Genomic DNA, 23,722 nt, shown 5'->3' with positions numbered 1-23,722 from the left:
AAAAAAAAAAAAAGGCGAGATGACCACAGCTGTGCTGGCAGAAGTGGAGGTTTGAAAATGTGGTCTTGTAAGAGTTAAAAGAGCCAAAGAATCCAGAAATCACCAGCTCATCATCCAAAGGAAGGGGCCCCTCTCCCCGCCTTGAAATGAGAGCCCCACAAGTGAATCTAAGAACCACAGTGAGAACTGGGAGGAGGCCTGGCAGGGTCTCTCTTGCCCATGAGTGCAAGGAAAGGTTCCATCCAGGACCTTCTAGTTTAAAGAATATATGGAGGAGAAAGGACTATGCTAAATAATACCATAAAAATGCAATCAGCCAAATGTGGGAAATTCTATAGGATAAGTAACCTGGTCTCTTCAACAAAATGGCATGACAATATGGGGATGACAGGAAGGAAAACCAGAAAAGACCTAAAGACATATCAACTAAATGAAATATCTGGATTTTGTTAGGATCCTAATTTGAAGTCACCAACTCCTAAAAAAAATTTTCTGAGACAACTGGGGGAAACCGAGTATGGATTGGGGATTAGATTATATTAAAATATTACCATTAACTTTGTAGGTGTGACATTGGTATTGTGGTATGTTTTTTGAAACAAATAATACATTATATGTTAAAAAAAAGAAGATAGCAGGAAGGGAAAAGTGAAGGGGGGGAAATTGGAGGGGGAGATGAACCATGAGAGACTACGGACTCTGAGAAACAAACTGAGGGTTTTAGAGGGGAGGGGGGTGGGGGGATGGGTTAGCCTGCTGATGGGTATTAAAGAGGGCACGTTCTGCATGGAGCACTGGGTGTTATATGCAGGAACACTACATCACAAACTAATGATGTAATGTATGGTGATTAACATAACATAATAAAAAAAAAAGTCCTGATCTGTTAAAGATACTTAGAGAAATGTGTACCAATGAAATAATATGATGTCTGGGATTTACTTTAAAATATTACCGGGCCTGCCATGGGAGTGTGGGGGAGACCATGAATTCTGTTTCAAGGCCTCTTTGAGCTTGTCAAATAATGTCATGAGCAAAGCTCACCCTCCCAAGTTGAAAAATTTAGGGACAAGAAGTTGTAATTGAAGTTAAATGGTGGCAGACATGTCCAAAGAATTTTGAGGGACTGGATAACTTTATGAAACTTGTGATAAATGAACGCATCGAGATGGCAGTCAGTGGGCAACAGAACAATACAAAAAGGTGGTAATATGAGGAAATAGTATCATCATATTTAAGCCTTGGAACAAGTATAAACAAAGGCTTGTTCACCACAGGAATCAATTGCTTCTACCTGTCTCCTCTCCAATAAGCCAGTTTTACGATGATATGAAAATCGGGGCTGCAAATATTTTTATATTAAACTTCTTTATTAAATACATTTTTGTAATAGTAAAAAAAAATTCTGCAGAAAAAAGGTGGAATAGATGAACTAAGAACAGCAAAATTTTTTTTTAAAGTTTTTTTTTTTTTTTTTTAATTTGACAGAGAGAGAGAGAGAGAGTGAGAGAGGGAACACAAGCAGGGGGAGTGGGAGAGGGAGAAGCAGGCTCTCCGCCAAGCAGGGAGCCCAATGTGGGGCTCGATCCCAGGACTCTGGGATCATGACCTGAGCCGAAGGCAGACGCTTAACGACCGAGCCACCCAGGCGCCCCAGAACAGCAAAATCTTTTTTTTTTTTTTTTAAGATTTTATTTATTTTTTGACAGAGAGAGACACAGCGAGAGAGGGAACACAGCAGGGGGAGTGGGAGAGGGAAAAGCAGGCTTCCTGCTGAGCAGGGAGCCCGATGCGGGGCTCGATCCCAAGACCCTGGGATCATGACCTGAGCTGAAGGCAGATGCTTAACCAACTGAGCCACCGAGGCGCCCCAGAACAGCAAAATCTTGATAACTGTTGCAAGTGTAGTTCATAAGACTTTGTTTCTATATTTGCATGATTGAATTTTTTTTTTTTTTAAGATTTTATTTTTAAGTCATCCCTACACCCAACATGAGGCTCGAATTTACAGCCCTGAGATCAAGAGTTGCATGCCCTATCGACTGAGCCAGCCAGGCGCCCCCATGACTGAAATTTTTCAAAATAAAAAGTTAAATAGAAAAAGTCTATGCACAGCATGATTTAGAATATCCAATTACTATATTAAAACCTATGAAACAGGGTGTCTGGTTGGCTCAGTTGGTTAAGCGACTGCCTTCGGCTCAGGTCATGATCCTGGAGTCCCAGGATCGAGTCCTGCATCGGGCTCCTTACTCAGCAGGGAGTCTGCTTCTCCCTCTGACCCTCCCCCCTCTCATGTGCTCTCTCTCTCTCATTCTTTCTCTCAAATAAATAAATAAAATCTTTAAAAAGAAAACCTATGAAACAAAAGGAGCAAAGGAGAATAGGATTTATTTTAAAATGCTCTAATGAATTCTTCAATCTTTTTTTGTGGGGTAGTTGTCATGTTCTTCAGGTAAGTCTATTAATAGAAAGACAAAACCATCATTTAAAAACATGTTGTTATAAAAAAAAAAACCACACAAGTTTTTGTGAATTTTTGCCAAATTTAAAACATTCTCCACAGAGAACACTCTCTAGCATAGATTTTCCAGGCAAAGAGTCTGTGTCTGGTATCATTCTTTTGAACATTCTCCACTGTTGCTCTAACAGGAGACAAACCACATTTCCAAGATTGTTAAATTATTACCTAGGAAAGTTTTGGCAATTTCCCATTCAGTCACATTTTCCAGTCATTTGGTTCTCATGTTTATGGACCTGGTTGTTCACTTTTGGCCAATGTCCAGGAGGGACTCTGCTCCAAGCAATTTTTTTCCCCTTCAATTGTGACATCTTTGTGAGTTAGCTATTATACAATATTATCAAAGCATACTGCTTTCTGACTCATATTACCCAGGAGACAATTCAGGAATGGACTTGGACTAGAATTTTATATAGCATGCTGAGTTTCCTAAAGGTTTTGGTACCTATTTTTCTATAACCTTTGAAGGTCCTTTTCCTTTTCTTTTCCACACAACATATTATTTGAATAGTTCAAGTGTCCTGCGTGTATTTCTACGATTTTCTTAGCCACAGGCAACTCCTGTAATGAGAAGTAGATATCTGATCCTATTTGGCAGGTTAAACCATGGTGTAGGGCAAGGCTGTCTCCTTTTCTGTTCTATCTACATTATACAGTTTGCTCCTTTGGTTTTTGAAAACATGCCAGGTCTTCTCAAAGATCTTCCTCCTTTGTTCTCTATATTTATAAATGTTAACACTACATAAACACTACATAATTTCCCCAAGTGACTAAATCACCCCCAAATCACCTAAAAATAATTTCAAAAGTGCAAATGAATCAGAGATAGTGATATTGAGCCACTGATAGGATAGTAGGAGGAAGAAAGTGAAGGGAGGCTTTGTTTCCAAATAAACATATACACTCACTGATACGAGTAGGACCCACTTCCTATTTTACTAAGGGCCTGAGGGGGTGACCCAGAACTCTTATCTCAGCTTCCTCATCTCCCCATGGAGATAATTGTACCTGTTGCAACCTTTCCTCATGATGCAAAAAGATGACTAGATCAGTGTTTGTGAACCAGTTTGAGCTCTTTGTTAGAATGATGTCAGGTTTATAGTCAGCAAGGTGTAAAACTGGATGTTCAGGTGAGTAATTACAGGGAGCCATACAGTTCTCAAAGGCAGGGTCAAAACTCTTTGTACATCAGGTATTGCAATAACTGGGAAGAAGACATCTTAGTGTTAACTACTCCTGACTTATTTAAAAGCCTGGAATTCTTTAACATACCTCTACTGATATAACATACTAACATCAAATATGACAAATCCCTTTTTGGTCAGATAGAATAAGCACACAGGTGTCTAAGATTAGCTAACAGGAAAGGGAAAAAAACCCTAAAATTCTAAATTTCTAAATTTATATTTAATGTGAACAGGTGCTCCTGAAGATCATCAGCAGTATACTGAAACTAAGAGAATCAATGGGAGAGGAGGAGCGATGAACAGGACTGATGAAAAGATAGAACAAATAGGAAGTTTCAAAGGTAAACTGAAGAGAGGAAATGACTCAGCCACGGTTCCAGGAGGGAGTTCCAGTTAGGTGAGTTGTAGGTGATAATACTCCCTGGGAAAGCTCATTACATACAAAGGACAAGATTCTAGGAGCTCACTGCAGAGTGTCCTCAGGAGTCATGGACACAACGTACAATGACAACAATGTAAAAAATATTCTCACAGAGGAGAAAATCTTGGCATCTTTCTCTTTTAATACTCAGGGTAAAAAGTCAATTATAAAAAACAAAAACAAAATAAAAAAAGAACTCAGGGCAGTTTCGGTCACTGAACCTTGAAATGGCTGGTATAATGGCAGCAAAAACTAAAACTACAAAAAAAATTGCAGTGAAGGAAAAATATACCTATTATTCTAGTCTAAATTTCAGTTATTCATCATTTTGTAGAGACTGCACTATAACAGACACTGGGGGTACAGTTGCAAATAAGAGGGGTATGGGTCCTACCTCTCTAACAGGCTGCCAGGCTGCAGATACATGGCTGGGATCTGGGAAGAACATGGCCAAGGACTGCATTATTGGCATTTATAAAACCATGGTGAAAGTGAGTGTAGACACGCTCAAATGGAATTCTTCAAATAGGGAGCACTTCAAAATTTTTTTTAAAAGATTTTATTTATTTATTTGAGAGAGAGAGAGGCAGAAGGAGAGGGAAAAGCAGGCTCCTCAGTGAGCAGGGAGCCTGATGTAGGGCTTGATCCCAAGACCCGGGATCATGACCCGAGTCGAAGGCAGAGAATACTCAAACTGAGTTTTGAATGAAGAAGGGAAGGAAAGCCAGTGGGGTAGAGCATGTGCTAAATTCTCATGAAATGAAACAGCATTATGCTCTTGAGGAACCAAAACCAGTGCAGCTTGCCTGGAGAGAAGAATGGATACCATCTTGGTGTGATGGTAGACTAGGTGATAGGGAGGATCTAGAATTTGAAGGATCTTTATATGCTATGCTAAAATTGGGGCTTTATTCTAAATCTGGTGATCACCAAAATATTTTTTTAAAGATTAATTTATTAGAGAGAGGAAGAGAGAACACACAGGGGGAGGGGTAGAGGGAGAGACAATCTCCAGCAGACTCTGTGCAGTGTGCAGAGCTCCACATGGGCTCAATCTCACGACCCTGAGATCATGACCTGAGTCCAAACCAAGAGTCGAACGCTTAACTGACTGGGCCACCCAGGCCTCCCATCACTAAAATATTTTAAGCAAGGAACAATAGAATCAAATCTGCCTTTTGAAGATCACTCTGGCATCAGTGGTAGCGGGAGGTGGGGGAACAAGTAAGGTGAGAAGGTTTAAACTAACACAACAATAAAGATAATGGAATAGATATGATATAGATAAGGAATAGAAATGAAATATGTACTGAGAAAGGGATTGGATGTGGGGGTGAGTGAAAGGCAGGTACTACAATGACTGCCAGCTCTCAGGTTTGGATGTAGTGCCACTTAATAAGATAGGTAATAGAAGAGAAACAGTGTTTTTTTGAAGGTGGATAGGGAGGAAAATAGAAGGATTATCAATCTAGTTTTACTTGAGCTTGAGGTACCAGTGGGAAATATAAGTACACATGTTCTTCTTTTGATGCCAACATAACAGAGATCAATTACACCTGCTCAAACATGTTTCTTGGAGACATATTTTGGAACTTTTTATGTGCTACGAGGCCCCTTAAAAAGGAAGAAGACTAAATAAGCAGATTGTATGTTGGTCACTATAAAATGGAAAAATAGTACTTAATAATATGGAGAAACAGTTCCTAATAATATGTGACCTAAGACCTCATTTCATATACAAATAAAATATGGCAGCATGGGTAACAAGTCCAATCCACTCTCCATTAAACATAATAAGAGTAAAGCAGACATGCTAAAATAAGATGTACTATTTTTATCTTTTTGAAATTATACCTTGAGTGGTCTTGTATATTACATAGTGAAAACTTTACTGGTAGTAGAGAAGAAAAAAAATTAATGCAATCAATTTTATGTGCAATTTTCCTGCATAGCTGTAATTATTGAACCTTTTTTTCCTTATTATATTGTTAAACATTTTTGTCCTATTTTTCAAACAAGTGGTTATTAGCTATATTAACTTTCTTTAGAAACGTACTAGTTCATTAAGGATGTTTCCTGGCAACCTAAGCACATAAAAACACACACTATGGTACTTAAAAGATTAAACGTGTCTTTTAGGTGTATATTATATTCATTCAAACACCATTTAATGACCCAGGAAAACACCTTTGCAGCTGTTCATCTAGGATTTTACGTTGTATTCACGATGCTTTTATTTTGTTTCCATCAAAAGATTCTGCTATGAATCCTATTTGTGAATCCATTCATTCTAAAACACCGAATTGTTAGTCTAACAAGTCTTCAAAGTCATCTTTCTCTCTTCGCACCATCGTCAAGATCTAAAGTTTTTCACTTTCCCTTTTCCCAAGAAAAAAATGAAAACATTAACTCCTGCTCCAACTGCCCCCCGCCCCCCCGCGCCAAACAACCCACCCCAGAAGAGTAACGAAGAGGGGAGGCAAAGTGGAACAAGTTGCGACCGGCGACCGGGAGCACAGAATTAGGACCAAAGTCCGGGCTTGAAACGGAGACCGGGAATCAGTCACCAATGTCCAGAAGGATCTGGGCAATATGCCAAAAGAGAACATCCCCAAAGCCTCAGGAGTTGACTCGTGCTAAGAAACCAGCCAAAGAGCCAGTGACAAGCAGAGAAAGAGGCCCGACCCTCTGGGACATCCTGAAACACGCAAGGAATGCGAAAGAAACGTCAGGAATCCGGGACCGGCTACGGCCGGCCGGAGCGCCCAGCCTGGTTAAAACAGCTCAGAAGGGAGGCATGCTGCTGAGACCCTTGAGTGGGGAACGGCGTTCGAGGGGTTGGTGACTGAGCAAGGAAAACTGATTGTTGGGAGCACAAGACCGACCAGCTCCCAAAAGTTAAAGTCGGTGGGCCACGGTACAGTACCCGCAGCGAGGCTCCCGGAGCAAGTCGGAAGGAGGGCCTGGGGCGGGGCGAGAGCTCCTACCCCGCCTCAAGTACCCTTGCTGAGTCCTCAGTACGCCTGCGTATGGTGAGGCCGCACTCTATTTGGCTGCTAGGCGTGCGGCGGCAGCGGCGTTCTCTACCCGGCATGCTGCGCGGGAGTGACGGCCCTACGTCTATCCCCTTCCCAACCCTGCCCCCTTTCCCCCCCTCCCAACGCGGCCCCCCCCTTCCCTAAAGTGAGTGAGTGAGACGGGCAGATGGAGGAGGGACTGTAATGGCGGCGGCCGGCAGCTCCCTGCTCTGACCCACGGCAGGCGTACAGCAACGACCCCCTCCTTGCCCCTCTCCCAGCCGGCCTTCGCCCCGCCGCCAGCGCGGGGCCACCCTCCCCGGCCCTTCCCCCAGCCGTCGGCTTCTCGCCCTGCGCCCCGGCCGGGGCCCCACACACAATGGACGAGCTCGCCGGAGGCGGTGGCGGAGGCCCGGGGATGGCGGCCCCTCCAAGGCAGCAGCAGGGACCTGGGGGGAACATGAGCCTTTCGCCAGGGGGGAATGGAGCGGCGGGCGGCGGGGGTCCTCCAGCCGCCGAGGGAGCGGGTCCCGCGGCAGGCCCGGAGCTGTCCCGGCCGCAGCAGTACACTATCCCGGGGATCCTGCACTACATCCAGCACGAGTGGGCTCGGTTCGAGATGGAGCGGGCGCACTGGGAGGTGGAGCGGGCCGAACTGCAGGTACCTCGCTGGGGTCGGTGTGCGGGACGGCTGCGGCGGCGGGGTTCCCGGCTGGGGGGGTGGGGCCGGGACTCCCCTCTGTCGGAGCTCCGGGCCTTGAGGGCCGAGGGGAACCTACCTGTGCAGCTCGGGGGGGCGATAGTCCTGCCTGCGGTTCTGGCGACGGCTCTTCCGAGAGCCCCCCTCCCCCTTTCCCGCAGAAGCCTGTTCCCCAACCCTTACTAGCTGCGCGGTGCGGGCTTCCTTGGGGCAGCCATTTTGACTTTTAGTATGGCGTCTGCGGGGGCTCCTCTGGAGGCGGCCTGGCGGGCCTCCGGGGCTTGGGGCTAAACTCTCTGTGGGAGCGTCCGGCGTGGGGTTATTGGGTATTAAGCCTGCTTTTGATTGTGCCTGTTGAGATGGAGAGCCCGAGGAGAGGGTCTGGGATGGCATTTTATTACCTTTTCCCTCATCACCCCCCCCCCAATCCGATTTGGCATTTTTGGCCACCTCTCTCGGAGTTGGTACGCACTTGCCCCTTGACAGCCACGCTTCTTTCCAGGGCTGGTATCAAGCATAATGTCTTGCTGCTCACTTGTGAAGTTTTCATTTCCTACCGCCAACTTTAAGTACCTTCTTACCTGGGATGCTGCCTTAGTCACTTAGGTTCTCTTTCAGTTCTTCCTAAGCGACTGACTCATCAGTGCTTCTCTAAATTGAATTTTTCTTTTTAGAGTATCCTTCACCGGGCTTCCAGCCCTTTCTTTATCCGTAAAAAGCTAAACCAGAGTATCTGTGCTGTGTTTATGAAACGACTGAGGAAAGATTTAATATTAGCTTGAAGTAAAAGGTACTTGTCTCACGTTACTGACTCAGGGGAAGCAAAGTTAAATATCCTCAGAACCCTTCATAATTGGGCCTTATTTGATCTTTTTAAGGTGAAACTTTGATAAGCTGATTTACCTAACTTTTGGAAGGTGTTGGTAGTTGAAGAGCTCATATCTTGGATTTCAGAATGGCTACATCTTTTTAAGAGGATTGTTCAACTCTTGGGTATTTGTGTTTATTTTTAAATCCCTTTCCAGGGCAAATTTAGGCTTAGAAGACAAGAGCATGCATCCAAATAGTGTCGCACCTGTTCTTCAGACTGGTATATATTTAGAATGTAAGCAGTAGTGTTCGCTGATATATGTATGTCATATATGCCTACGGTGAGTAGTTGGGAAAATACAGTGTTGCAAGAAGGAAGATTGGATTAACTTAGGATGTCTTCAAACAAATATATACCTTATTTTTAAAAAGATTTTATTTATTTATTTGACAGAGAGAGACACAGCAGGAGAGGGAACACAAGCTTGGGGAGTGGGAGAGGGGGAGAAGCAGGCTTCCTGTGGAGACCATGACCTGAGCCAAAGGCAGTCGCTTAACGACTGAGCCACCAAGGCGCCCCTCAAATATATATACTTTAGTTTAATTTTGAATTAGTAAACATTTATTTGATTCTACAAAGTTGGTGAAGCTAAACTTTTAAAAAGTAAGGATGTTTATATATCTTGACACTTTAATAAAGTCTTCAAAAAAATTAATTATAAATTATCACCTGTTAGTCAATTCAGTGTTTTAGAATTGTGCTTTGATATACTATTGGACTTTTATTTATTTTTTTAAATTTTTTTTTTTTAAGATTTTATTTATTTATTTGACCGAGAGAGAGAGCGAGAGAGGGAACACAAGCAGGGGGAGTGGGAGAGGGAGAAGCAGGCCTCCCGCTGAGCAGGGAGCCCGATGTGGGACTCGATCCCAGGACCCTAGGATCACGACCTGAGCCAAAGGCAGACACTTAACCGCCTGAGCCACCCAGGAGCTCCTATTTTTTTTTATTTTTTTAAATTTATTTGAGAGAGAGAGAGAGAGAAAGAGAGCATGAGCATGGCAGAGGGAGAGGGAGAAGCAGACTCCCCACTGAGCAAGGAGCCCGATGCAGGACTTGATCCCAGGACTCCAGGATCATGACCTGAGCCAAAGGCAGACACTCAACCAGGTGCCCCACTATTGGACTTTTAAAAATATAACTTTCAGAAAGCTTGTATCAGAATTGTGTATTGTTTCTTTTAACTTGTGTATAGTCTGGTTTAAAATATATGGGATTTATAGAGTTCTGTTGATAAACAACTTTTTACTACACCATGTTGCAAACTATTCTGTGTGAATGAAGATAGTAAGACAGTTATTTTTAAAAATTGCATTTACACATGCACTGAGTCTTGCACTAAGTAAATAATACCTCACCAGACCCTGGATAATAGTGTTTTATGACCTTTGCACTGCTGTATGATAGCTTGGATTTTAACACTTTGCAGGTTAACAATGCATTAGTCATTTATAAGCTTCACTAATTTAAGTATCTGAGAAAATGTCTGTGTCTAAATTAAAATCTGTACATTAATGAGGTCTGCATGTCTGCCTTGGCTCCTTCTTTTCCTTATAGTTCTCTCTGCCAGTAACAGTGAAATCTTTTAAGGAAGATTCCTTTTGCTTGTTTGCTTTCCAATTGATCTGCTATTGGCATATTAGTTCTGATAAAGCTCTTCTAAGCTTTTTTTGTTTGCTTATTTTTAACAAGTTCTACAGTATTTCTAGACTCTTTTTTCCAGGGATTTTCATTATTTCATGCTGATTGTTTGAAATGGAATGTTCATGATTCTGTTTGTATGTTTTCTACATATTTCTCTAAAATATTTTATTGGGGTACTTAGTTAATAGGGTTTCAGGTTTGCTTCTGGAATATTGAATTTGCTTTAGGTACCTTCAGTCTTTAATAAGATTGCTTGTGAGATGCACATTTAAAAATAATGTGTCAAGGGGCGCCTGGCTGTCTCAGTTGGTAGAGCATGCAGCTCTTGATCTCCAGGTTGTAAGTTTGAGCCCCACATTGGGTGTAGAGATTACTTAAAAAAATAAAATCTTAAGGAAAATATATGTGTCAAATAAAAAATTTATTAGGGTTTAAGTGAAGTGTCAGTGGATTTTAACTGTAAGCTTAAACTTATTTTTAAGAATGATAACAAATAAGAAAGCTTAAATATTATTGTATACAGCCTTGGGTTACTGTTGATGTGTAGATGAACAGTGACTCAAAAATATTCAATATTAGAACTGTTTAATGAATATGAAGAGGTTAGGGTATACCCAATTTTGATGTAAAATTTCAATATGGAATCCTACTTTCCCTGGCTTTGGAAAGGATTTTGTTTTATTTTTTTATTTTAAGTAGGCTTCACACCGAACTTGGGGCTTGAACTCATGACCTTGAGATCAAGAGTTGCATGCTCTACCAACTAAGCCAGCCAGGCGCCCCTGGAAAGGATTTTAAATTGGAATTTTGCAGTATGGTTCTATTCTCTGTAAAGGAATTTTGGGTAAAGGTCTGTCTTAGAAACGTGGAACTAAACCAGAGGATCATGTCTTAATGCACTTTTATCTTCATGATGTTAACTTAACCTGGGACTCAGGTAAAGCTTTAGTAGTAAGGCTCTAGGACAATGATTCCTAAATGAGAATGCTAGTCAGAATCACTTGTAAAACTTTTGAAAATATGCAGGCCTCTGCCTCATTCTCCAGAGATTTGGATTAATTTGGTCTAGGACTTGGAAAAAATGGACTGTTTTTGGGATTTTGGCAGTTCACGTTATATAAAAATTATAACTGCCATTTAATCAGCACTACAACCTTATGAGGTAGGTACCATTCCTATTTTACAGATGAGGAGATAAACTTAGGTGAAATAACTTTGCCAAGGTCACTCACCTATGAAGTGTTACAGTTGAGATTCTTGTAACCATTGTATTACATTATTGTCTTACCGTTTTTTACAGAAATGGAATCTGACTTGTAATTCTTTGTCTACCATTATGTGGCACACTAGGACGTTTCAGCAAAGTTTTATTGAGCTCCCATTGTGTGCCAGGTCTAGTTCATGTATATTGCAGATATGTCCTTCTATTTTTCTCTGTAGTCATATGCACTTAGGGTATACACAAAATGCTTGTTTGTCAACTATAAAAATATGGCATAGATATTACATAGAAATGTAGTACAGGAGTTTGTGTTCTAAAACTATTAATTGAACAAATGTAAAAATTTTAATTAGTGTTTTTGTTTGCACACTCTGGCATACTGATTTGTTATAACATGACAGATGTTGCCACCTAAAGACCTTAAAAGATAATTCGCTTAAGCATAACTTGATTTCTTCATTTTTAAAAGAGGAAAACTAACAGTTTACTCTGCACTGTTACAACATTTTTCTGAATCTACTGTGAAAATACAAAAGTGAGAACAGTATGGTAATTTTTTGATTTATTTATTAGAGAGAGAGAGAGAAAACAAGAAGAGGGAGGGTCAGAGGGAGAAGCAGGCTCCCCACTGTGGGGACCTTTATGCGGGGTTCAATCCTGGGACTCTGGGACTCTGGGATCATGACCTGAGTCGAAGGTAGACACTTAACCAACTGAGCCACCCTCATTGACTGTTTCTTAGAGTAATTTTAGGTTTACAGCAAAATTGAGGGGAAGATACAGACACTTCCCACATAATCTCTCCCCCACCATACCCCTGCTAGTTTGGTGTATTTGTTATAACCGATGAACCAACATTGACCCATTATTATCAACCAGAGCCCATAGTTTACATTAAGGTTCACCTTTTGTCTTGTATGTTCTTTGTTTTTTTTTTTTTTTTAAGATTTGTTGTTTTTGTTGTTTTTAAAGATTTATTTATTTGAGAGGGAGAGAGAGTGCCCGAGGGAGCTCGAGCACCAGCAGGGGGAGGGGAGGGGCAGAGGGAGCAGCAGACTTCCCACTGAGCAGGGAGCCCAATGCAGGCTCGAACCTGATAGTCTAGGATCATGACCTGAGCGGAAGGCAGACGCTTAACCGACTGAGCCATCCAGGTGCCCCTGTTCTTTGGTTTTTGACAAAAGTATAAGGACTTGTATCTACCTCTGTAGCGTACAGAATAGTTTTACTGCCCTGAAAATTGTGTTCCACCTTTTTCTTCCTCCCTCTCCCCAAACCCTAGGAAGCTAGTGCTCTTTCACTGTCTTCCATAGTTTTACCTTCTCCAGAATGTCAGATTTCACTTAGCAGTGTTCATTTAAGGTTCCTTCTTAAATGTCTTTTTGTGGCTTGGTCTTTTTAGTGCTAAATAATATTCCATTGTATATATGTACTACGTTTATTTGTCCACTTCTTTTTTAAGATTTCCATTTTTCAGTAATTTCTTCACCCATCGTGAGGCTTGAACTTAAAACCCCGAGATCAAGAGTCACATGCTCCACTGACTGAGCCAGTCAGGTGCTCCTGTGTCCACCTATTGAAGGATGTCATTGCTGCTTCCAAGATTTGGCAGTTATGAATAAACATTCATGTGCAGATTTTTGTGTGGACATAAGTTTTCAAGTAGTTTACGTAAATACCAGAGAGCTCACTTGCTGGATTGTATAATAAGGGTATGTTTAGTACTGCCAAATAGTCTTTCAAAGTGCTGTACCGTTTTTGCATTCCCACCAGCAATGAATGAGAATTCTTGTGCCACATCCTTGTCAGTATTTGGTGTTGTCAATGTTTTGGATTTTAGCCATTCTAATAGGTTGTAGCGGTCTCTTGCTTTAATTTGCAATTCCCTAATATCATACAGTCTTGAGCATCTTTTCATGTGTTTATTTTCCACTGTATATCTTTGGTGAGGTGTCTGCTCAGATCTTTTACCTCTTTTTAAATTGTATTCTCTATTCTCTGCCTCTTGACATTTTGTTTTTGAATGGAATGATGTTGGACCAGTGAGTAACTGTTCAGTAAATAGCAGCCACACTATAACTTAGAACACTTATTACATATTTACCTTAAAATGTTCTTTAATGGCTTAGTCTATAAAGGAATAATTGTTTTTTTTTAAAGATTTTATTTATTTATTATAGAGGGGGAGAGAGCACGCACACACGAGGGAGCACGAGCACGGGGAGAAGGAGAAGCAGACACCCTGCTGAGCGGGGAGCCTGACATGGGGCTCAATCGATCCCAGGACCCTGGGATCATGACCTCAGTTGAAGGCAGACACTTAATCTCCTGAGCCACCCTGGCATTCCCAGGAATGACTAATTGTAATATCACTTTACCTTTGGCTTTACAGCTACCAAAGGCAAAGATTAAATTTATTTTATCTGGAGATACTTGTAAAGTCTCTAATTGTAAGATAGGGAGTCCTGTGGTGGCTCCCAGACCTAGTTAATGATCATAATCACCTGGGATGCTTTAAAAATACAGATTCCCATATTTCATACCTTGTCATTGTGATTAAGGAGTCTGAGGTGGAATCTTTTGTTTTTAAAATATATACTGGTAATTCTTTTTTTTTTTTTTTTAAGATTTTATTTATTTATCAGAGAGAGAGGCAGGCAGAGGGAGAAGCAGGCTCCTTGCTCAGCAAGGAGCCCGATGTGGGACTCGATCCCAGGACCCTGGGATCATGACCTGAGCCGAAGGCAGACGCTTAACCGACTGAGCCACCCAGGCGTCCCTATACTGGTAATTATGATTGTCAGCCAGGTTTGGGAACCAGCGTGATCAAAGGTTATTAATGATTTGGTATAATCCATTTTTCTAACAGCTTTCCCTTCAAAATCTTGATTCCTCCTATTGATACGTATTTATTTACTTAATTTTTTTTTGAGATTTTATTTATTTATTTGACAGAGAGAGACAAAGCGAGAGAGGGAACACAAGCAGGGCGAGTGGGAGAGGGAGAAGCAGGCTTCCCGCAGAGCAGGGAGCCCGATGCAGGGCTCGATCTCAGGACCCTGGGATCATGACCCGAGCCGAAGGCAGACGCTTAATGACTGAGCCACCCAGGCGCCCCTCTTTATTTAATTTTTAAAGATTTTTCGGGGCACCTGGGTGGCTCAGTTGTTAAGTGTCTGCTTTGGCTCGGGTCATAATCCCGGGGTCCTGGGATTGAGCCCCTTCATTGGGGCTCCCTGCTCGGCGGGAAGCCTACTTCTCCCTCTTCCACTCCCCCTGCTTGTGTTCCCTCTCTCGCTCTCTCTGTCAGATAAATACATAAATAAATAAAATCTTTAAAAAATTTTTTTTCATTTGACGGGGAGAGAGAGAGAGAGAGAGCCCCCTCGTGAGCATGCACAAGCAGCGGGAGAGGGAGAGGGAGAAGCAGGCTTCCCTCGACTCAGGAAGCCCAATGAAGGGGTTCGATCCCAGGACCCTGGGATCATGACCTGAGCCACCCAGTTGCCCCTCTTACTGATATTTTAAACTTTAGCAATATGTCACTCTCTTCTCTGCACTCAAAGTGACTTGCACTGTGTATAGTTACATTGTTGCACTTTTATTTTTTTATTGTTATTATTTTCACTTTTCTGCTTTCCAGTACGTTGAAGCCATTCCTTAACAGGAGTTTACTGATTTTGAATATGCTATCAATTATTGTTGGATTTGATGGAAACGTACTGTGGTGTTTGATTATATAGATCAAAGCTCTACATGTCCATAAAAGAACTATGAATAATAACATCTGCTAACATTTAATCAGTTTTCTGTGTGCTGGGAATCATTCTAACTTTCATACCCTGCCATGGGTACAGTTATTTCCATTTTAGAGAGAAGGAAACATGGGCAATAGGTTAAATAACTTGCTCAACATAGAACAGTAGGTAATGAAGTCAGGAGCTGCTGAGTTACTTCTGAGCAATGTGTTATGCCATTTTAAATTAATACCAGTACCTAGTGTTTTGGACCACCTGAGTGGTAAGGAATTGTAAACAAATGACTAATGGATAGGCTCAGTGTGACAAGATGTAAAAAACTATAACTGAAGCTGTTAAAAATTTGTAGTGAAATTTTGGATCATCTTCAGATAGACTTTGTAAAATGGTTTCTAAAATTCTTATTAAGCAGTTTCAGACTTTTTAAAATAAGTAATTCATGGTTCAAAATTAAGTCTCCTACTTAACCATAAGCCTGTCCACCCTTGATGCCACATTAGCAACCACTTTTTTTTTTTTTAAGATTTTATTTATTTATTTGACAGAGACAGCAAGAGAGGGAACACAAGCAGGGGGAGTGGGAGAGGGAGAAGCAGGCTCCCCGCTGAGCAGGGAGCCCAATGCAGGGCTCAATCCCAGGACCCTGGGATCATGACCTGAGCCGAAGGCAGATGCTTAACGACTGAGCCACCCAGGCGCCCCATTAGCAACCACTTTTATTAGTACCATATGTATTCTTATATTTTTAATACAAATAGATAAAAGCAAATATACAGTACCCTGTTTTTTACCTTTTTGTTTAACATTTCTTGGAAATCATTCTAAACCTTTTAATAGAGAACATTCTCACTTTTTTCTAACAGCTGCATAATATTCTACCATGGGGACTAGCCATAGTTGATTTAACTACTTTGCCTTTGCTGGATGGTTGTGTTAAATTTTCACATAGCATTTGTAGGTATGTTCTTAAATGTGTGAGCAACCAGCCTTGCTGCCTCAAAATAAACTCTCTTGTATTGCTTTTTATGTTCTTAGAGTTAATTAGCACTTGTAAAATTAAAATTTTATTTAATGCTTTATTTCATGGTTTGCTTTAAAATCTGAATTTAAATTAAGGGTCATGAATATTTTAGCTTTGAAAACTGTTAACCAGAGATTGGTTCATTTAAGGCCTAAATCTGTTACTGAAATCCTGGCGAATGTAGGAGAAAGGCAAAACAAAGAAAAAGATGAAACAAAAAAAATGGGGTGGGGTGGCTGGAAAGAGGATATAGCTAATGATAAAACAGTGGGGGAGTGTAATAATATCCAACTAACAGTTGTCTCATAATAAAATAATTTTAGAGTGGCTTAGACTAACATTTAAAAAGTGGACCAGACTTTGATAAAATTATATTTAAAAGAGGGTGGGGGTAGGGAATGGAATTCTAGAAAATCGGTGCTTATGAGTGTTTATACTTCACATGTATCACAACACACAGGTCATTTTCTTCCTAACCTTTAATTTGTAATTTTAGACTTAATTGCTTGTTTTCCCCTTTAAGATCGTAAACTGAGAGGAGGAATCTACCTTTTTTATTATTTATTTATTTTTTAAAAAACTCATGTATATACCCAATGTGACAGTAAAGGGCCTGGCACATACTAGTTATTTGCTAAATATTTGTTAAATGAGTGAAATTGAGGCGCCTGGCTGGCTCAATTGGTAGAGCATGCAACTCTTGAACTCGGGGGTCGTGAGTTTGAGTCCCACGTTGGGTGTTGAGTTTACTTAAAATTATAATTGAGTGAAGTTGCTTAGGATTCCATTAAGCTGTTAGATACAAGAACACCTGAATTGTAATTTTTGTAGTACATAATAGGGAAAAAAGCCCACAAGGTGGAAATAACATCTCCATAGTAAATTACTACTCTTCCCTGATGCTTTCCATTTGATACTGGAGTGAAATCAAGTTTTGTTTTTTTATTGTAAGGTATTCAAAATTATTTTTTAAATTTTTTAATTTTTAAAGATTTTATTTATTTATTTATTTGAGAGAGAGCACGAGAGAGCACAAGCAGGGGGAGTTGCAGAGGGAGAGGGAGAAGCAGGCTCCCCGCGGAGCAGGGAGGTGGATGCAGGGCTCAGTCCCAGGACCTGGGGATCATGACCTGAGCCCGAAGGCAGCTGCTTAACCAACTGAGCCACTCAGGTGCCCCTAGAGTAGATACTTTCTTTTGTTAAAATTGATATTTCAGAAATGGATTGTTTATGCCTTTATAGTTACTGATGCAAAATACTTTATCATAAAACAGCAAGTTGAACTTACTAGTTTTTTTTTTTTTCCCCTTAAGGTAAGCTGTATGCCCAATGTGGGGCTTGAACTCATGACCCCAAGATCAAGAGTCACATGCTCTACGAACTGAGCCAGCCAGGTGCCCCTGAACTTACTAGTAATTTTAATGAATTTACATATTTATCTTTTCTCCATTTCCTTTTTTTACTGATTTCTTTTTTTCCTTTTTTGAAGATTTTATTTATTTGTCGGAGAGAGAGCACAAGCAGGGGGAGCAGCAGGCAGGGAGAAGCAGGCTCCCCACTGAGCAGGGAGCCCAATGTGGGGCTCGATCCCAGGACCGTGGGATCATGACCTGAGCAGAAGGCAGACACTTAACCAGCTGAGCCACCCAGGCGTCCCTTTTTATGGATTTCTTTAAAAACTGACAAATACTCTCTTAAGATGTTGTTTTATGATTAAAACTTTTGTTTTGTAGTTGCATTTAGTTTTAATTTATTTTGTAAGTTTTTATATTAGTTTTTATGTTTGTTGTTGAAATAATGAATTTATATGAAAATCAAGCTACAAGAATGTCAAACATAGTGACTTTTTTTGCTAATTTTACTCTTCCAGTAACAAAACTGCTATCTTTTTGGGTGTGTATCATTTCAGAACCCCCCCCCTTTTTTTTTTAAGATTTTTAAGTAATGTCTACACCCAATGTGGGGCTCAAACTTACAGCCCCAAGAACAAGAGTCACATGCTCTACTGACTGAGCCATCCAGGTGCCCCCAGAACTTTTTCAACATGTGTAAAATACACAACAGTGATTCTCACCTGGGGGGCAGTTTTGCTCCCATGGGACATTTGGCATGTCTGGAGACATTTTTGGTTATCATAGCCGGGGTGGGGTGGGGTGGGGTGGTTGTTATTGACATCTAGTGGCTAGAGGTCAGGGATATTGTTAAACATGCACAGGATAGTCCTCTGCCCCCCCCAAATAAGGAAATTATCCAGTCCATAAGTCAGTAATGCTGAGTTTAGAAACTGATACACAGTTTAATTTATTTTCAGAGATTTTATTTATTTGACAGAGAGATAGCGAGAGCAGGAACACAAGCAGGGGGAGTGGGAGAGGGAGAAGCAAGCTTCCCGCCGAGCAGCGAGTCCAGTGTGGGTCTCCATCCCAGGACCCTGGGATCATGACCTGAGCCGAAGGCAGACGCTTAACGACTGAGCCATCCAGGCACCCCTGGGTGTGTATTTATATAGATCATCTATCCATGCATGTTCAATGCCTAGAAAAATGCCTGGTAGTTATATAATTTTTGAGTGAATATATTAATGAAATAAACTCATACTAAAATTTATCATAAACATTGTACCATTTCAGTATATATAAATCCGCCTAATTTCTTAATAGCATGAGTTGTTATATTTATGAAATACTGTCATTTCTCAAATTAGTTTTGCTGAGAAACACATAAAATACTAGAATGCTTATGACCAAAATAGTTTGGCCTCTACCCATCCTGTCTCTCTAGTCCAGCTTTCCAGAAGCAACCACTATCAACTCTTCTGATATTTACTTCCTTTTTTTAAATAACAGAAATATACAGCTATGGTCTCTGACAATATTTTATATTACCTTTTAACCTATCACACCTCTTCTATCTCCTTTCACCATATTTTAATGTAATAAAATTAGTTAAATCATTAGATTTTACATTATTATTACCATGTAAATAATAAATTGTTCATCAGGTGAATACTGTGAATACTCTCCCTTCTGTACATGTTTTGTTTTTCTTGGAGTTATTTGCCTCCTCTTTTTATGTATTTCATTTTCTGTGTATTTATTGCTATTTTCCCAAAAGGTCTTGGAAAGCTGTCAGGGTTTTTAAACTCTCAATGAGAGGGCATCATATGCTTGAGAGAGAGGAGCAGGGAAGATGTCAGTCCCCTTGCTCTGATCTAGACTTGTTCTTAAGACTTGTTACAGAGTGATTATTCTGAAGCTTCTGTGGCTCTTGCCTTTGTTACAAAGTTACTATTCTGAAATTTTTGTCCACTATTCTCCAGTCGGGAGTCTCCTTTCCCCTTCCCCCCCCCCCCCCGCTTTTTTTCTAGATCCCATTCCAGCTCTTTTCTTGGCTTATTAGTTCTTGCTTTTGCAGAAATGTTCTCCGATTGCTTCTTGAGAAAAGTTACATAGGAGGTAAATTTTAGGAACGTGTATCTTTTAAAAATGTCACACTTCATTGTAGTTTGGCTCAAAGTAAGTTTTTTTTTTAAGATTTTATTTATTTGAGAGAGAGAATGAGAGAGAGCATGAAAAGGGGGAGGGTTAGAGGGAGAAGCAGACTCCCTGCTGACTGGATCGGTGGTGTGTGTGGGGGGATGACGACTCCAGGATCATGACCTGAGCCTGAAGGCAGTCACTTAACCAACTGAGCCACCCAGGCACCTCAAAGTAAGTTTCTATCAACATTTTGAGGGTATTTTCTTGTCTTTGAACTTTCAGTGTTGCTTTTGAAGAATTTGATGCTGTTCTTAATCTGGATTATTTTTTAGGCATGATTTAAATGTTTTTCTAGGTATCTTTGGTTTACCCTGGTGTTACTAAATTTCATGAAAGTGCATGGTGTGTCAGGCACAGAGAATTCTTTCACTCCATAGTCAAGTATTTCTCGATAGAGGGCACTGTAGGCATTTAGGTAGTTACTGTTTTTGTGTTAGAGACTGTGTTGTGCTTGTAGGGATTTGAGCACCCTGGCTCCCAGATACTAAATGCCAGTATAACCCATTAGTTATTGGGAGAACTAGAATTGTCCCCTGACATTTTCAGACACCCTCCTAGGGGGCAGCAGTATGAATCTTTTTTGAGATGTGTTACTGTAGTCCCAAGTCATCTGGGCACATTTTCTGTTGATGATGGATGTGCTGACTTAATATTTTTCTTCTGTCTCCTGTTTTTCTTTTGCTTTGGTCTATTTTCTGAGATATTTTCTTTAACTATATTTTTTAGTCCTAATATCTTAAATTTGTAAGAAGCATTTTCTTGTTAGAATTTTTTTTTTTTTGAGAGAGAGAGAAGCAGGGGGAGTGGCAGGCAGAGGGAGAAGCCTGCTTCCTGCTGAGCAAGGAGCCTGATGTGGGACTCAATCCGGGGACCATGGGATCATGACCAGAGCCGAAGGCAGACGCTTAACCGACTGAGCCACCCAGGCATCCTGAATTTTTTTTTTTTTAAGATTTATTTATTTGAGAGAGAGAAAGATTGAGAGAATGGGGGGAGGGGCAGAGAGAGAAGCAGACTCCCTGCAGAGCAGGGAGCCTGATGTGGGATTCAATCCCAGGACCCTGGGATCATGATGACCTGAGCTGAAGGCAGACGTTTAACCTGCTGAGCCACCCAGGCACCCTCTTGTTTGAATTTTTTTGTTTAATTTTAAAGATTTTGTTTATTCATTTGACACACAGAGAGAGAGACACAGCGAGAGAGGGAACACGAGCAGGGGGAGTGGGAGAGGGAGAAGCAGGCTTCCCGCTGAGCAGGGAGCCCAATGTGGGGCTTGATCCCAGGACCCTGGGATCAGGACCTGAGCCGAAGGCAGATGCTTAACAACTGAGCCACCCAGGCGCCCCATTGTTTGAATTTTTTAGAAGAGTGATATTCTGTTTTTGTCTAATGGATTCTTTTTTTTTTTCTTTCTTTTTTTAACATAGTGGAGTTTCTGTTTTTGAAGTTTTCTTTGCCTAAGTTGACAGTTTCCTCCAAATTTCTTTTTTTCTTTTGCTTCTTCCCTTTATTGCCTCGTGCTTTCCACAAATACTGGTGACCATTAGGACTATCTGTGCATGCTTTTTTTTTTTAAAGATTTTATTCATTTATTTGACAGAGAGAGGGAACACAGCAGGGAGAAGGGGAGAGGGAGAAGCAGGGAGAAGGGGAGAGGGAGAAGCAGGCTTCCCCCCGAGCAGGGAGCCTGATGCGGGGCTTGATCCCAGGACTCTGGGATCTTGACCTGAGCTGAAGGCAGACGCCCAATGACTGAACCGCCCAGGCGCCCCTATCTGTGCATGCTTAAGAGTGAGATACTATAGCGGCACCTGGGTGGCTCAGTCGTTAAGCGTCTGCCTTCGGCTCAGGTCATGATCCTGGGGTCCTGGGATCGAACCCCGCTTCGGGCTCCCTGCTCGGTGGGAAGCCTGCTTCTCCCTCTCCTACTCCCTCTGCTTGTGTTCCCTCTCTTGCTGTGTCCCTCTCTGTCAAATAAATAAATAAAATCTTTTAAAAAAAAGAAGTGAGATACTATAAGACTAGATGGTACCTATGAGATTTTTTACTCCTTAAAGCTTATTTTTATTACCATTCTTTAGAAAGGCCTACCTAATATTTATTTTTAAAAGTCATTGATAGTGGCTTTTAATCTGCTTTAGCCTTCCCATAGGTTTGTTTTCTTAAATCTTTGTTTATAATTGGTTCTCTGAGCTTGTAATTCTCTGACTTCTCCAGCTAACTTCCTGTGCAGACTTCTAATGGTCTCAGATGTCCATCATTGTAATTTTCTGAAATTTTAGCTATATAAAAAGTAGAATTTGTTATTCTTGTGCTACATTTTGTTTTGAGCCTACCTGTAGGATAATATTCCATCTTTGCTGAACTTTTTTGGAGCCTGGTATTCTTTAGGTCTTCTGTCAGTTCTTTCCAGAATTCTCTTTCTTATATCCTATATTTTCCACTATTATGTGGTCACTTTCTCCCTAGATTTTTATTATTTCCACTTTACCAGCCTTACATAAACTTTAGGTCCTTGACTCTCCTTTAGTTATTCCTTTAGCCATACTGTATCTTTCTGGTTTGTCATGTCTTTGTGCTCTGTATTGTTGTTTTCACTGTTTCTGGTGTCCTTAAATCCTAGTTTTTGCATACTAGGTTCAACTTATTTATTTGTCTATTTAAGATTTATTTATTTGACAGAGAGCAGGAGAGCACAGGCAAGGGGAGCAGCAGAGGCAGAGGGAGAAGCAGGCTCCCGCCGAGCAGGGAGCCCGATGTGGGGCTCAATCCCAGGACCCTGGGATCATGACCTGAGCCCAAGACAGACGCTCAACCGACTGAGCCACCCAGGCGCCCCGGTTCAGTTTATTTTTTAAAGTCCCATTCTCAGAGATAATGGGTATCTCAAAGCTTTAGCCTCTGTTGTGCTTTGGTATAAACAGACATATGGCATGAAGTACAGATGATTTAAATTCAGTGTCTAAAAAAGTGGTTTTTTCTTTAAAAGTAACAGGATATCGTTTTTTGCTGTGCTTTAATACATAATATACTATAATTGACTTTTTCCTCCCAATTTTATTTAAAGATATTTATTTTAGAGAGAGAGAGGGAGTGCACTTGCGAGTGGGGGAAGGAGCAGAGGGGGAGGAGGAGAGAGAATCTCAAGCAGACTCCATGCTGAGCTCAGAGCCCCACGGGGAACTTGATCTCCTGACCTTGAGATGGTGACCTGAACTGAAACCAATAGTCAGATGCTCAGCCAACTGAGCCACCCAGGCAACCCCACCCCCTGATTTTTAAAATTGTGATAAAATACAAATACGAATACCATCTTAGCCGGGCGCCTGGGTGGCTCAGATGGTTAAGCGTCTGCCTTCGGCTTGGGTCATGATCCCAGGGTCCTGGGATCGAGCCCTGCATCGGGCTCCCTGCCTGGCGGGGAGCCTGCCTCTCCCTCTCCCTCTGCTATTCCCCCTTCTTATTCTCTCTCGCTCTCTCTGTCAAATAAATAAAATCTTTAAAAAAAATTTATCATCTTAGCTATTTTTATGTATACACTTTAGTATTGGGCAACCATCACTACAGTCCATCTCCAGAACTCTCTTCATCTTATAAAACTGAAACTCTGTACCCATTAAACGATAACTACCCATTCCCCATCCATGCAATCACTGGTAACCCACCTTTCTACCTTCTGTCTCAGTGAATTTGACTACTCTACATACGTTATGTAAGTGGAATCATTCAGTATTAGTCTCTTTGTGACTGCTTTATTTTACTTAGCATTATGTCCTCAAGGTTCATCCATGTAGCATATGTCAAAATTTCCTTCCTTTTTA

General features: G+C 41.1%; 2 protein-coding genes across 5 annotated transcripts in view; one reads left to right on the top strand and one right to left on the bottom strand.

Annotated features, from left to right (window-relative positions):
- The window catches only part of AP4S1 (adaptor related protein complex 4 subunit sigma 1), a 45,666-nt gene extending 37,575 nt beyond the window's left edge, over positions 1 to 8,091 (bottom strand). Inside the window, exon 1 of the mRNA XM_036093134.2 lies at positions 7,926 to 8,091. The gene's annotated coding sequence lies outside the window, so the exon portion shown is untranslated. The remainder of the gene's footprint in view (positions 1 to 7,925) is intronic.
- Positions 7,298 to 23,722, top strand: part of STRN3 (striatin 3) — a 104,456-nt gene continuing 88,031 nt past the window's right edge. For 3 of the 4 annotated variants that reach the window (XM_036093121.2, XM_036093120.2, XM_036093119.2), the window contains exon 1: positions 7,298 to 7,807. In XM_036093121.2, the coding sequence (XP_035949014.1) occupies positions 7,526 to 7,807 (282 nt within the window). In that variant the 5' untranslated portion in view covers positions 7,298 to 7,525. The remainder of the gene's footprint in view (positions 7,808 to 23,722) is intronic. The other variant, XM_036093123.2, reaches the window with a different exon arrangement.

This window comes from Halichoerus grypus, chromosome 8, assembly GCF_964656455.1.
Source record: "Halichoerus grypus chromosome 8, mHalGry1.hap1.1, whole genome shotgun sequence".
NCBI classification, from domain to species: Eukaryota; Metazoa; Chordata; class Mammalia; order Carnivora; family Phocidae; genus Halichoerus; species Halichoerus grypus.
Note: the sequence above shows the minus strand (reverse complement) of the source record. Positions and strands in the feature narration are given on the sequence as shown.